This window comes from Anabrus simplex, chromosome X (genome assembly GCF_040414725.1).
Source record: "Anabrus simplex isolate iqAnaSimp1 chromosome X, ASM4041472v1, whole genome shotgun sequence".
Lineage (NCBI taxonomy): Eukaryota > Metazoa > Arthropoda > Insecta > Orthoptera > Tettigoniidae > Anabrus > Anabrus simplex.
Window position 1 is genome coordinate 161,186,781 of NC_090279.1, and position 13,386 is coordinate 161,200,166.

A 13,386-nucleotide genomic window follows, 5' to 3' on the forward strand; every position below is an offset into this window, starting at 1 on the left:
GTGGTTAAACATGAATTTTGAGAGTTTAAAACTAAAATGGATCCTTTTTTTATAATATTATTAAGACTGTGATGGCCTTGAGTGTAAACACAATCATCAAAAGGGGGATGTTCCTTCAATTCCCATAGTTTGAATCCAAGATGGTAAAATCACTGTCAGTTATTTAAAACAGAAGTGTGAACGTAATAAACATGTTAGAATGTATACGGTTGGTATATCTGAAAGTAGAAAAGAAAATGGAACTTCTTGTAGAGGCGTTGCTAATGATAAAACGTATGTCGAAGCTAGCGGATGTCAGTAATTATGTTGGTAGTCGATTGGATCTAAAAGAGAGTCAAGTTGATGTTATAACTCCGTTGAAACATTTGTTGGAAGAAATGATCAAGTTTTTCTGAAACAAAATGTTGAAGAAAGTTGGTTAAATAATACCGTACTGTACAAGAGACTTCCCGTACGTCAAAAATGTCTAAGGCGGTACTTACTCGTACGGTGCGTATTAAGTACGTCGGGCTGTTCCAGCAACGCTAGCTTTACTGAGCTTTCTACTTCTAGTATTATAACGGTGTGGCTGAGGCAGTGAAGGACATGGAGGGGGGGTAATGGTAGGTGGATCCTTGCGCGTATGTGTTGTTATTGGAGGGCTGTTAGGAGCAAGATGGGCGGGCCTAACATTTGACGAGGTGGTGGAAGCTTTAGAACAAGAAGTTCTAAAAGTGTGCGGGATTGTATTATGTTTTGAATTCACCATGCCTAATAACTTTGGAGTTAGCTCATATAAAGGATTTTTTGCTTCCGTGGCATCATTAAGATTATGGTCTTTGTCTAAAAAGATGTAAAGATTTTCTAATTCATTCATAAGTTTTCCTTTGCCTATACATTATAAAGTTAATCTTTATCAATTGATGTAAACTGATGTCCTGTTTCACTCATGTGTGAGCTCATCGCTGAATATTTGTTGTGCTTTAAGGCATTGTAATGCTCCATATATCTCGTATAAAAGCTGCGCCCAGTCTGTCCAACATAACTAAATCCACACTGAGCACAAGTTAATCTGTAAATACCAGATCTCGAAAAACGGCTGTTTTTATAATTGACTTTATTATGATTAAAAAAATACTTTGATTTGTATTTATTGTTCTGAAAGCAATATTAGTGTCATATTTCTTCAGTGTGTTGGCGATCTGGTAGATGGCTGGGTTATTGTATGTAAACGTAGCGTAACTAGTTTTTTTAGGTTTATCAGGAATGAGATTCGTGGATAGTTTATATTTAACTTTATTGATTAACTGGTTAATCATTTCAACTTTGAACCCATTAAGCTTAGCCAAATTCCTTATATAGTTTAGTTCTATTTTTAAGTTGTTAGGGGAGAGTGGGATTTTTAAGGCTCTGTGTATTAAATTATAGAATGATGCTTGTTTTTGAGATTTAGGATGTAAAGAGGAATTATTTATGGTTATAGGAGATTGTGTGGGTTTTCTGTAGATTTGAAAATCGAAAGTATTATTGGTGCGCGTGATCGTTATATCTGAAAAATTTAAGGACTGTTTAACTTCGTCTTCTTTAGTGAATTTTACATTAGGGTCAATTTTATTTAAATTCTCTAAAACTTCGTCGCTGTTAGTAACATTTTTGTCAATAACTACAAAAGTGTCATCCACAAATCTTAGCCATAAACATATATCTTTTATATGTTCTTTGATTTTCGTGTATTCTATTGAGTCCATGTAAATGTCAGCCAAGATGCCGGACAAAGGGTCACCCATGGCTAAGCCAGTCTGTTGATAAATCTTACCATTAAAGGAGAAAAAGTTGTTATTCAATACAAAATTCAGGATCTTCATAAATTCATCAATTTCCAGCTTACTCAGGCTGACATCCGCTAGCTTTGACATACGTTTTATCATTAGCAACGCCTCTACAAGAAGTTCCATTTTCTTTTCTACTTTCAGATATACCAACCGTATACATTCTAACATGTTTATTACGTTCACACTTCCGTTTTAAATAACTGACAGTGATTTTACCATCTTGGATTCAAACTATGGGAATTGAAGAAACATCCCCCTTTTGATGATTGTGTTTACACTCAAGGCCATCACAGTCTTAATGATATTATAAAAAAAGGATCCATTTTAGTTTTAAACTCTCAAAATTCATGTTTAACCACGTTTTAATCTTCAAAAACAGTTAATTTACTCTCTTTTAACATACTTTGGTGCATTATCGTTGTTTTAGATGTTATTGTATAATGTTTTACGAAATCATTTTTCAACATTTTACCCTATAATTTATAAGATTAGAATGACTCCATATATATTATTTTTAAGATTGATATAGGCTGATGATGCCCGTAAAGGAGGGTGAAACATGTACCATTGACTTTTAAGTATTATGTATAAAAATTTTAACCATATGAAATAGTGGATCATATTGTATTGTATTGAACAGGTGGACTTAAAATATTGTAATAATATTTAAGACATACATACCACTTAGTCGAGCAGCTCGTCTTCTTTCTCCCAATTCTTCCCAGCCCAAACTTTGCAACATTTTTGCAACACTACTCTTTTGTCGGAAATCAACCAGAACAAATCGAGCTGCTTTTCTTTGGATTTTTTCCAGTTCTTGAATCAGGCAATCCTGGTAAGGGTCCCATACACTGGAACCATACTCTAGTTCGGGTCTTAGCAAAGACGTATATGCCCTCTCCTTTACATCCTTTCTTACTGACGCTTTCTTACTGACCTGAAATGTAAGTTAATTCATCTTCTGCACACTGTCCAATATACAATGTGCTGCTATCGCTTTGCTTGGCACTAGTCTTAGTTCCAAAATGAAGTGGTTGGCATCACTGTTAGACCACCCGAGCATGTACTCGGCAAGAAAACCACGAGAAATAAACAACAGTTATTCTGCGCACAGCTGAATATAGTGAATATTGGGCTGCGAAGAGTCAACTACTGATTAATTCAAACTGTTAGTGGATCAATCTTCATATGAAAGTCAATTTGTCAGTTTTTTAATATCTAAATTTATGTATACAGTAGAACCTCGATAATTCGAAATCGGTTAATTCAAAATCCCACGTAATTCGAAGAAGCTCTCGTTCCCGGAAACATGAGATACAGTTTTGCATGTTATTTCAATTGTTTAATTCGAAATACAGATAATTCGAAATTCGAAGTACAATGTCGGCCCCATTACCGAAATTCAGACTTTTAATTCGAAACTGCCTTTACATTTTAAAACAATAGTACGTTACAGAGTAATTTCAACTCGAAATGTATCCGCTCCGCGTCATAATAGAACGCGCATTCCGGAACGTGGAGGGGTAGCTTTCTGCACTTACACTCACTTCGGTGGGTCTACAGTGCGCTTCATGATTGCTAAGTTGAATGAAATCGGAATTCTTTTGTGTTCAACCTTTTAAGGAACGCCGTAATATCACGCAACATGCAGTGTACGGGAAAACAGAATCTGCGAACACTGGCGATGCCGACAGTTGACGAAAAAACGTGGCAAATATAATAAATTCGTAGGCACCGAACAACATTGACATTGCCGGTGAAACTGCATTGTTTTATTTTAATGCAAGCCCAAACGGTCTTAGGTCTGGTTTTAAAGGAGAAATTGCCAGCTGGGAAATCGTACAGTGTGAGGGATGGGGGTCATAGTAGTGCGTTGCAATTGCAATGCACATGGAAGCGAGATACTTTATACCCTCGTCATAGGAAACTTCGATAAGCCACGATGTTTTAAGAGCGTCGGGCACTTTCCATGCCAGTACAAAGCATGTATAATAAAAATGCAGACAGTAAAGAAATCCAAAAAATAATGCATTTGCACAGGGGAACCGGCATAATTTATCCTCGTCTTTGAATTGTGCGACTTTTTTTCTTTCGTTGCGTGAGGTTATGTTTGTCAGCGATTCATCCAAGTGCATAATTTGAACATTGTAAATGCTCCTTGTTGGATACATTTCGGAAATAGTTTTTTCCATGGCATTAGAAAGGTTTAAACTGTGAATCGAGGTGATTGCATGTATTAATGGGTCTTAGAATACTTTGTGACGCGGCAAGTGTTTACATTTCTGAAGTACGAGAGAAGTGCCACAGCGGGAAATCGTACAACGATAGAGTCATAGGAAAGTTCGATTTTAAGGGCATCGGGTACTTTCTGTGTAAATACAAGGCATCTAAAATGCATACAGTATAGTAATCCAATCAATAAAGCACTTGCACATGGGAGCGAGCATAGATTTCTCCTCGTCTTTGAATCGTGCTTTTTTTTTTTTCTTTCGTTGCGTGAGGTTATGTTTACCAGTGAGATATCCGAGTGTATTATTTGAATACTGTAAATGCACCTTCTTGGATACATTTTGGAAATAGTTCTTTTTTCATGGCATTTGAAAGGTATAAACTGTGAATCAAGGTTAAATGCATGCAGTAACGGGCCTTAGAATATTTTATAATGCGGCAAGGGTTGGTACTTCTGAATTGCGGATTGACGGTTAATTCGAAATCACGTAATTCGAAGTCCGATTTTTGAGTCCCAACGACTTCGAATTAACGAGGTTTTACTGTAATACTATGGATGCAAGGAAGTGTGCTGTCACCACTGTTATTCATAATGGTTATGAACGAAACTAATACCGCCAGGATCGGAAAAGAACAAGAGTTGACCAAGGGAGGTCGGATGGAGTAGATTAAAGTGAAGAGCCTGGCACGAGTAGAAGCAATGCCAGGACTCAGCTAAGGGCCCGTGGTCACCAACCCACGCTCCCAATATGGGGACAGGGAGCTGAGGGTAATGATGTTTGCAAATTATATTGTGGTGCCAGAAGCAAACAGAGAGAAAGTAGAGGGGCAACTTGATATGTTGAGAATATTGAAAATTAAGGAATGAAAATCAGTGTGGAAAGAGGTAAGACAATGGTGTTGACTAGACAAGAAAATGAAGGGATTTATAAAAATAAAGGGACAAATCCCTGAAATTGTGGAGAGTTTCAAGTAGTTGGGAAGTGAACTGATGCAGGATGCAGGGCTGGAGATGGAGACCAGTAAATGAAATGGCGTATGGCTTTTAGTGCTGGGAGTGTCCGAGGACATGTTCGGCTCGCCTGGTGTAGATCTTTTGATTCGACACCCCTAGGCTACCTGCGTGTCGTGATGAGGATGAAATAATGATGAAGACGACCATACATCCAGTCCCCGTGCCAGAGAAATTAACCAATGATGGTTAATTCCCGACCCTGCTGGGAATCGAACCCAGGACTCCTGTGACCAAAGGCCAGCACGCTAACCATTTAGCCATGGAGCCGGACATGGAGACCAGTAAAAGGATTCAACAAGAAAATACATTCTACCAGAGTGTGAGAAACCTGCTGGGGAGGAAGGAAGTACCAATGAAGTACTGACATATGCAGCGGAGACCTGCACACTGACGAAAAGATAGGAGGCCAGTTAAATTAAATTTTTAAGAAGTATGATAGGAAAGATAAGAAGGGATAGACTAAGAAATGCTGACATCAGGAAGGAAATTGGAGTGGAAAAGCTTTATGACAGAATGGAGAATTCTGGACCAACTGCATTTCTCATAAATATAATAATCACAATCCATAACAGAAACTTTCCATCTAATGTTTCCATGTTTAGCTATCTAGCAAGTTGTACAAAACTGCTGAACAACATACCGGGACAGGTGCAGCATCCAGAACAGCAAACAACAAGTTGTGCAAAGCATCCGAGTCAACAACATGATCCAAGAACCGCACTTGGTATAACAGAGTTCGGATCCAGGGAAAATCCTCATCATCTCGAGAGCTAGAAAGATATCAATGGTAGTATACTGTGAATTAGTAAAAGGAACACTTAAACTAGTAATTATGCAGCTGTTCAATGTTAAAATGAATTTAGTCTTTCATATGTTTATTACCTTACTGAGTATATAAATAAAAGAATGAAGTCTGTATATCCTTTTGATTTTATTAAGACAATTTCAGTTTTTTTTTTTTTTTTTTAAATACATGTTTCAGAACTTTTGAAAATGAAAGGAGAAAAAAATATTTTGTGTATGTACGGTATGTATGTACCAACATCATGCAAGAACTGCTGAAGATATTTTGTTGAAACGTGGCATTTAGACTAAGGTAAATCAAGATTAAATTTTAAGTTACCTTTTGCTCGAAACATCAAATCTGAACACTACTTTACGAGGAAGCACATGTGAATTTGGCCCTCCTTTATGGCCAGATGCCCTTCCTGACGCCAACCCTATATGGAGGGACGTAATCACTATTGCGTGTTTCTGTGGTGGTTTGTAGTGGCGTGTTGTCTGAATATGAAGAGGTGTTGATTACTGTTTTAGAGGAGGTACAACTAGGCAATCATCCTCTATACAACACTAATCAGAGAGAAAAAATGGAAGGGATCCAACACTTATAAAAATGAAGTTATCAGCCAAAGAAAGAAAAGGGCCATGTAGGGCGTGAAAATGAAAGGCTCCCTAGGATTCGCAAACCTAATACCGTCAGGGTTGGAAAAGAACAAGAGTTGACCAAGGGAGGTCGGATGGGATAGATTAAATTGAGGAGCCTGGCACAAGTGGAAGCAATGCCAGGACTCAGCTAGGGCCCGTGGTGGCCAACCCACGCTCATAAGTTGAAAGTCCCTGGGGCAAGTGTTGGGACAAACACAAACACCCAGTCCCCAAGACAGAAAAATTGATCACACACGATTAAAATCCCTGGCTCAGCCAGGAATTGAACCTGGGACCCTCTGAACTGAAGGCCTCAACGCCGACCAATCATTGAAGGATTCGGACAAACTATAAAACTAAGACTACAATATGAAATTACCATTTGACAGAGTTAGATTACTATCTGATGGCATAAAATGGGTTTCATACGCAAGCGAGTGCACGTGCTGCAGTGCAAGTGAGAGGAATGTTCAGTTCGCTCACTGTTACAGAAGAGTTCACATCAACTCACTGTAACTGTATTATGGTTTTTTTTTTGCTAGTTGTTTTACCAAAATTGTATGTATTGATCATTTTTATAATATTTCATAAGTTCTCTTTACTCTTTGATATGATGTATTGGGACACAATACTCCTTCAAATTGTAAAACAAAAGATTGTGTCATATTGTGTTATTCTTTGATCTAACCACTGATGAAGGGAATGGTTGAGATTTCCCGAAACATGTATGGTTTAATTAATAATGTTTCTTTCATTTAATGAGTGTATTGGTCAAGGCGGATTTAAATAAACTATTATAAATAGTTATATTATACATTCAGACCAGTCAATACGGACCAAAACACAATATTAACCTATCATGGTTAAGTTTATTAACAGATAGGTCTTACGGCAACGATGGGACAGGAAAGGGTTACGAGTGGGAAGGAAGCGGCCGTGGCCTTAATTAAGGTACAGCCCCAGCATTTGCCTGGTGTGAAAATGGAAAACCACGGAAAACCATTTTCAGAGCTGCCGACAGTGGGGTTCGAACCTACCATCTCCCGAATACTGGATACTGGCCGCACTTAAGCGACTGCAGCTATCGAGCTTGGCATATTATGGGTTAAGATCTCAAGTGAGCAGCACAGCGGTAGTTATCCCCTCCAATACCTTCCGTCCTCTCCTTTCCTCTCCAAGCTCATGCCTTCACACAGGTTTGTGCCATAAGGTAGTACAGTAATCAAACTTTATAATGGGTTCTTTTCACATAAGTAGCTTTGAGTATTTACCTACAAAAATATGGGAAAAGGTGAAATGGAAGTACATTACACTAACAAGTTACTGCGTGGAATTGGGAGATAGAGGAATATGGAATGAAAATAAGTGTGGAGAAGATTAAGACAGTAGTGATGACGAGAGGAAATGGAGAAGGAAGAGGGAATAATTTGAGGTGCTGGAATTTTGTCCCGCAGGTGTTCTTTTACGTAAAATGGAAGACAGAGTTGTGAAAAGCTTCAAATATTTGGGGAGTATACTTGCAGAATTACCACAAGGTTACAGACTTTTATAAATCGGTGTTTGAGGTACATTATGAGAATATGGTGGCTAAAGACCATCTCAAACAAAGACCTTTGGGGCCACAAGTCAAAGTCCCATACAGGAACAGATAATGAGAAGAAAATGGAGATGGATTGGGCACACCCTGAGGAGACCACAAGAAAGTATCACAAGGCAGGCATTGAGTTGGAATCCACAAGGCAGTCGCACGCAAGGCAGACCGAGGACTACCTGGAAGAGAACGATAGACAAGGAGATTGCTGGATTTAACAAGACATGGAGGGAGGTGAAAGCAGATAGAACAAGCTGAAGAAATTTTATCGAGGTCCTATGTTCCATCTGGAATTGAAGGAAATAAGTCATACTTGCAGAAGTTGGGAAAATAAACAAAGAAATTGGAAAGACAAACCAACAAACCATTGGGTTTTACTAACATGTGAGAGGTATATTGCAGAACTGGGTCGTCCCAGAGAAATGCAAGAAAATGCTGTACTCAGTGTATTACACACCAATTTTCACGTATGCAGCAGGCACATGGACAACAACAAAACATGATGAAAGCAGAATCCAATCAGCTGAGATGAAATTCCTTAAAGGAATAATTGGGATGGCATGAAGGGATAAAATTAGAAACTTAGAAATCAGAAAGAAAATTGAATTCCCTAAACTGCACGACAAGATAGAGACCAGAGCGCTGAAATGGTATGGACACATGATGAGAATGAAAGAGAATCGAGTTCCAAGGCAAGTATTTATGGAGAAATGAATATAAGGAAGACAACAGGAAAGACCCAGAAAGAGGTGGATGAATAATATGGTGAAGAAGAGTATATAGTTCAGTTCTTACGAGTTTCGACTTGACATTTGAGTGCTGCTTTTTGGCGGAGGCTAAGTGAATTAATAAACGGCCAATCATAGGCAGCCGATCGCTCCGATAGAGCGTGTTAGACTCTAGTTCAGGTTACCAGTGTTGTCGATCTGTTGTTTTCTGTAACCACGTGCTATCAGCTGTATGTTCTATTGTGCTCAGTTCTTTCTGTGGTCTTCTTCAGTTAACTCTGTCATTCTTGACAAAGCACCAACACTGCCGGCTAGAAATAATGAGCTGATTGAGCAGTGAGAGGAGCACAATATTTCGGTTCGCGATAACAAAGAAGGGGGAACTTGTGCACCTTGTGAAACAAAAAGCCTAGTACCAGTTTCGTGGTGGGTGAAACAGCCAGGAGAGCGAAACTTCAACAGGCGATAACAATGCCGATAGTGATTCAGAAACCCTTTGTAGGATTTTCTTTTCTTTTTTTTAATTCCTTATGAGAAATTGAATATATAAGCAATGTCAGCTCTTCTAGATGAAGAGTAGATATTTCATTTCATTTTCTTGCATTTTATCTGTTCGAGCATTGATCTTTTTTTTAATCTTATTGCCTTATCCCAAATATGTTATGTGTTATTGTTCATCTTATGTGACTAATGCATTTTGCTATAAAGAATAATTGATTCTGGACTTATCTATATATATATAAGAGTTTTGTCTGTACATTGCTCAGAATTTTAAAAGAATGGTATTTCTGTATCGATCATGTCCATAGTAACAAGGAAATGCAGTTTTTACTTTTCCGTAATTTCTGTCTGTTTGTATGTATGTACACGCATCATGAAAAAACGGCTGAAGAGAGTTTAATAAAAATCGGTATGTAGAGTCGGGGGTGAGCCGCTATAATCTAGGCTATAAATTATTTTATTCACGCTGAGTGAAATGGTAGTTTAGGGGAAGGCCTAAAATTCAATTTTCAAATATTTAAATTATTAGTGGTCATATCGATAAATACTACATAACTAAAGTTATATAGAATTAAATTTCTGATCATTTACGTCTTATGCATTTTTACCGTACCGGCTATGATAACACAGATATTCATGAATTTGGATTTTTGTTGCTAAGTCCATATCAACGCCAAGCCCCGACAAAATGGATGAACAGAATTTAATGAAAATCGGTGTATGGAGTTGGGGAATAAGAAACTACAGTTTAGGCTATAAACAATGGTATTCACCCTGGGTGAAATGGTAGTTTAGGGGAAAGCACCTAAAATTTAATTTTTAAATACCTATGTTCTTGGTCCTATGGAAAAGTACTACATAACAAAAGTTATAGAGAATATAATTTCCGATCATTTATGTTTTATTCAGTTTTGCCGTACCGACTATGATAAGAGTGGTATTTCAGAACCGGACGACAATTAATGTGAAGGCCTACAATATCGAAAGCGCGTGACATAGATCAACAATAACATTACACTGACCGTCGTTTGTTGTAATGTTCTTTGTCTCTTATGCTAACATTCAACTCCGATAGATGGGATTACTGCTGCGTACCGAGCATAACAGCCTAACTGAATATTGGCGGGAAATAGCTGAGGAGTTAGAGCACTTTCTTCTTTAGCATGCCAATCCTCTGGTTCATACATTTTCTGATACTGCTGGTACGTAACACACTGGTTCATTATAGTATGCCAGCTATTCGATACCTACTCCGACGCGCTGTTTTGAATGAGCAGTGTGCGCACTTAAGTCAGAGGCTCGGGTAGTAGTAGGAGTAGTAGTATGAACTGGTCTGGAATTACAATTTAGCCCTATTCCAAATTATAGTACCACAATTCACTAAATAACTCAAAATTCAACCCTGAAAAGAGCCGTTTCTTAGGAAAAGCTTCTTCCTCTTCACTTTCATTAAATCTACATTCATTTTATTCCAAATTAGCAGCGAAGATGTGGTTTCTTCTCTGGCTTGGAGGAAAAATTGCCTCCACGTCAGATAGTTCTTTCCCCCGCCAGTGTAGTGAATTGAGATTTTCCGACTCATCGGGTACTCCCAGGAAACAGATAAGTAAACAGGCATAGTTTTTGCCCTGGGACTATCCACTATTTGAAACCCCCCTCCCCCACCGAAAAAAGGACGAAGATTGTTCACGGATCACGGATGTTTGCATCTTGGTCATTCCAGCTCAGTAGCTTTGGACTGTTAGTTCGGCAGCATAGTACTGTTCGTTAAAAGTGAGAAAATGTGTGGTTTTTCATTTGATCGAGTATTTCATATGTAGGCATTGTTTTTAATCGTGCCATTCCTACTGACGTCATTGTAATGACCCATGTTCATTTCAGTTGGGAAAACCACTAAGAGAGTCTTTCTGAGAATCTATAAAGGCGGGCGAGAGTGAGTGTCTGCCATTATAATGAAAACTCCCCAACCTGATTGTGACTGACGGTAGGCAAGCTGGCCTACCATTACAATGAAAATTCCCTAACTCAGTCTTCATATGAGAAAAGACGTTGGTGACTTACCCGTCGTGTTTCTAGGGCAACTTTAAGAGCTATGCAACTTAATACAATCTTGCTCACAACGTTTACACTACCTAACCTAGAATTCCGTACAAAATTCAGAATTCCGTAGCGAAGCATGGGTACATTGGCTAGTATTCAACTATATACATTTCCATTCATATTGTGTGTTGGGGATCAGCTGTTTGTACTCGTAACAATTTGGCACCAATGTCTGACTTCTGGTTAACTGTCAGGTCGAAACACATAGAAACGGAACTATAAAAACGAGAGGGATAAAAGCAGAAGAAATATTGGAAGAAGGAAGGAAGTGGTGGATAGATAGAAAACTGTATGGAGGTCCTTGATTTACAACCCAACCCAGAAGACTGGAAACTGAAGAGCAAGAAGGAGGAGAAGACGACGAAAAAAATTACTCTTTCCTTCTTTTAAAAAATTTGTTTTCTGTTGCACTGACACAATGGTATAGGAAAGGGCGAGGAGTGGGAAGGAAACGACCATGGTCCTAATTAAAGTACGGTACAGCCTCAGCATTTACCTGGTGTGAAAATGGGAATGGCAATGCCCCCTAGTGAAGAATTCTTTGGAGGCATACACCCTCTTGCCCCCATGGAGTCGGCACTTATACCTAATGCTTTTTGATGATTGGTAGCTGCTCTTAACATGCTATTTTATTCTCTTAAAATACCTGTGGTAGAAGTACTGCCCGTGCTCACCATCCTTTAGTAGCATTATTAGGAAGTAGAATTTAAGTATACCTTAGTTAGAATTCCTTTCAGGGAGAGATATGTTCATTGTGATGTCCTGAAACCCACCATCCCGCACCAAAAACTGTATTTACTTTTATAACCTAAGGAAGAGGAGAACTCGCCATTGTCCATTGCTAAACTACAAACCTGCATTCATATTAGCCAACGTAAAGTCCCATGTGACATTGTTCATGTCAATCATAACCAGACTGTATTACCAACCTCTGCAGAATAAAAACACACAAAAAAAAAAAAAACAAAAAAAAAAACGGACATGTAAAGGAAACAAACCTGAATACAGGATAGGAATGATTGTATATCAAACTTACCTTAATGCAGAGGAGGGTACAGCACTGCAGCAGTGATAAGGAATTAGTGCACTCATTTACTCATTCAGGACAAATATTTTAGGTTCCCTATGGGAATCAACATCTACATCATTTGATGGCCAGGCAGGCATCAATTTTTGGAAATGAGACATAGCTCTCATAGTGCATTGGCACTGCTGGTGGCTTCTAAGTAGCCTATGCAGTGGCCTCCACGGTATGCACTAGCCTTGCGTCTTGGGTGGTGTGCTAAGTCCCAACTGACGAGCCTAACGTAGCACATGAGGGCGAAACGCAGGCAGCCAAGAATGAGTTGGCTGGAAAATTTATAATGTCCAGTAACGGACCAATATATTGGTATTATTTCTTAATTTGCCGCAGATTTTTCACTTCATTTAGGTAAAAGCAATTATTATGTTCCATTTGTGACAAATTTTACAGTGACATTTCGTAGATAGGAATGCGCAATGTAACCGTACATGGAACTAGAGGTTTAACACTGCTTAGTGGTGACTCTAGCCTGGGGACTTATGACCCCAGACCCCCTTTACTTGTCCCCAAATCACCGGTCTTCTCCACCCCTACCCTAACCAATCTAGACCAATCATCTTGTCCAGGAGAATGGTGTTTACACAGGAAACTAGAGGCCTAATGCTGCTTCGCCATGGCTTACGCCCCAAGGCCCCCTTTGCTTTAGTTCTTTTAGTTCTTAACTAGAGAGGTGGGAAGCCTTAACGACCACCTCAATCACCTCCTCCGCAAGAAAGCAGCGAGCATTAAACAAAAGATAGTCACTCCGTGAGGAGTCGAGGGACTAATATTGGTGAGCACGGATGGTATTATTGACGAACCTGATTACCATTGTTTTTTCCTTTGATCCCTCAGAAGTTGAAGACAACTTGTAGTAAACTTAATGAAACATAGCCCAGCTGTAGGCTACTGTATTGTGCTTG

The 13,386-nt window shown here is 38.8% G+C and overlaps 1 protein-coding gene across 1 annotated transcript in view; it reads right to left on the reverse strand.

The window, feature by feature from the left end:
• Positions 1-13,386, reverse strand: part of Fancd2 — a 147,846-nt gene that overhangs the window by 132,934 nt on the left and 1,526 nt on the right. Inside the window, exon 4 of the mRNA XM_067158781.2 lies at positions 5,696-5,825. Coding sequence (XP_067014882.2) covers positions 5,696-5,825 — 130 coding nt within the window. The remainder of the gene's footprint in view (positions 1-5,695; positions 5,826-13,386) is intronic.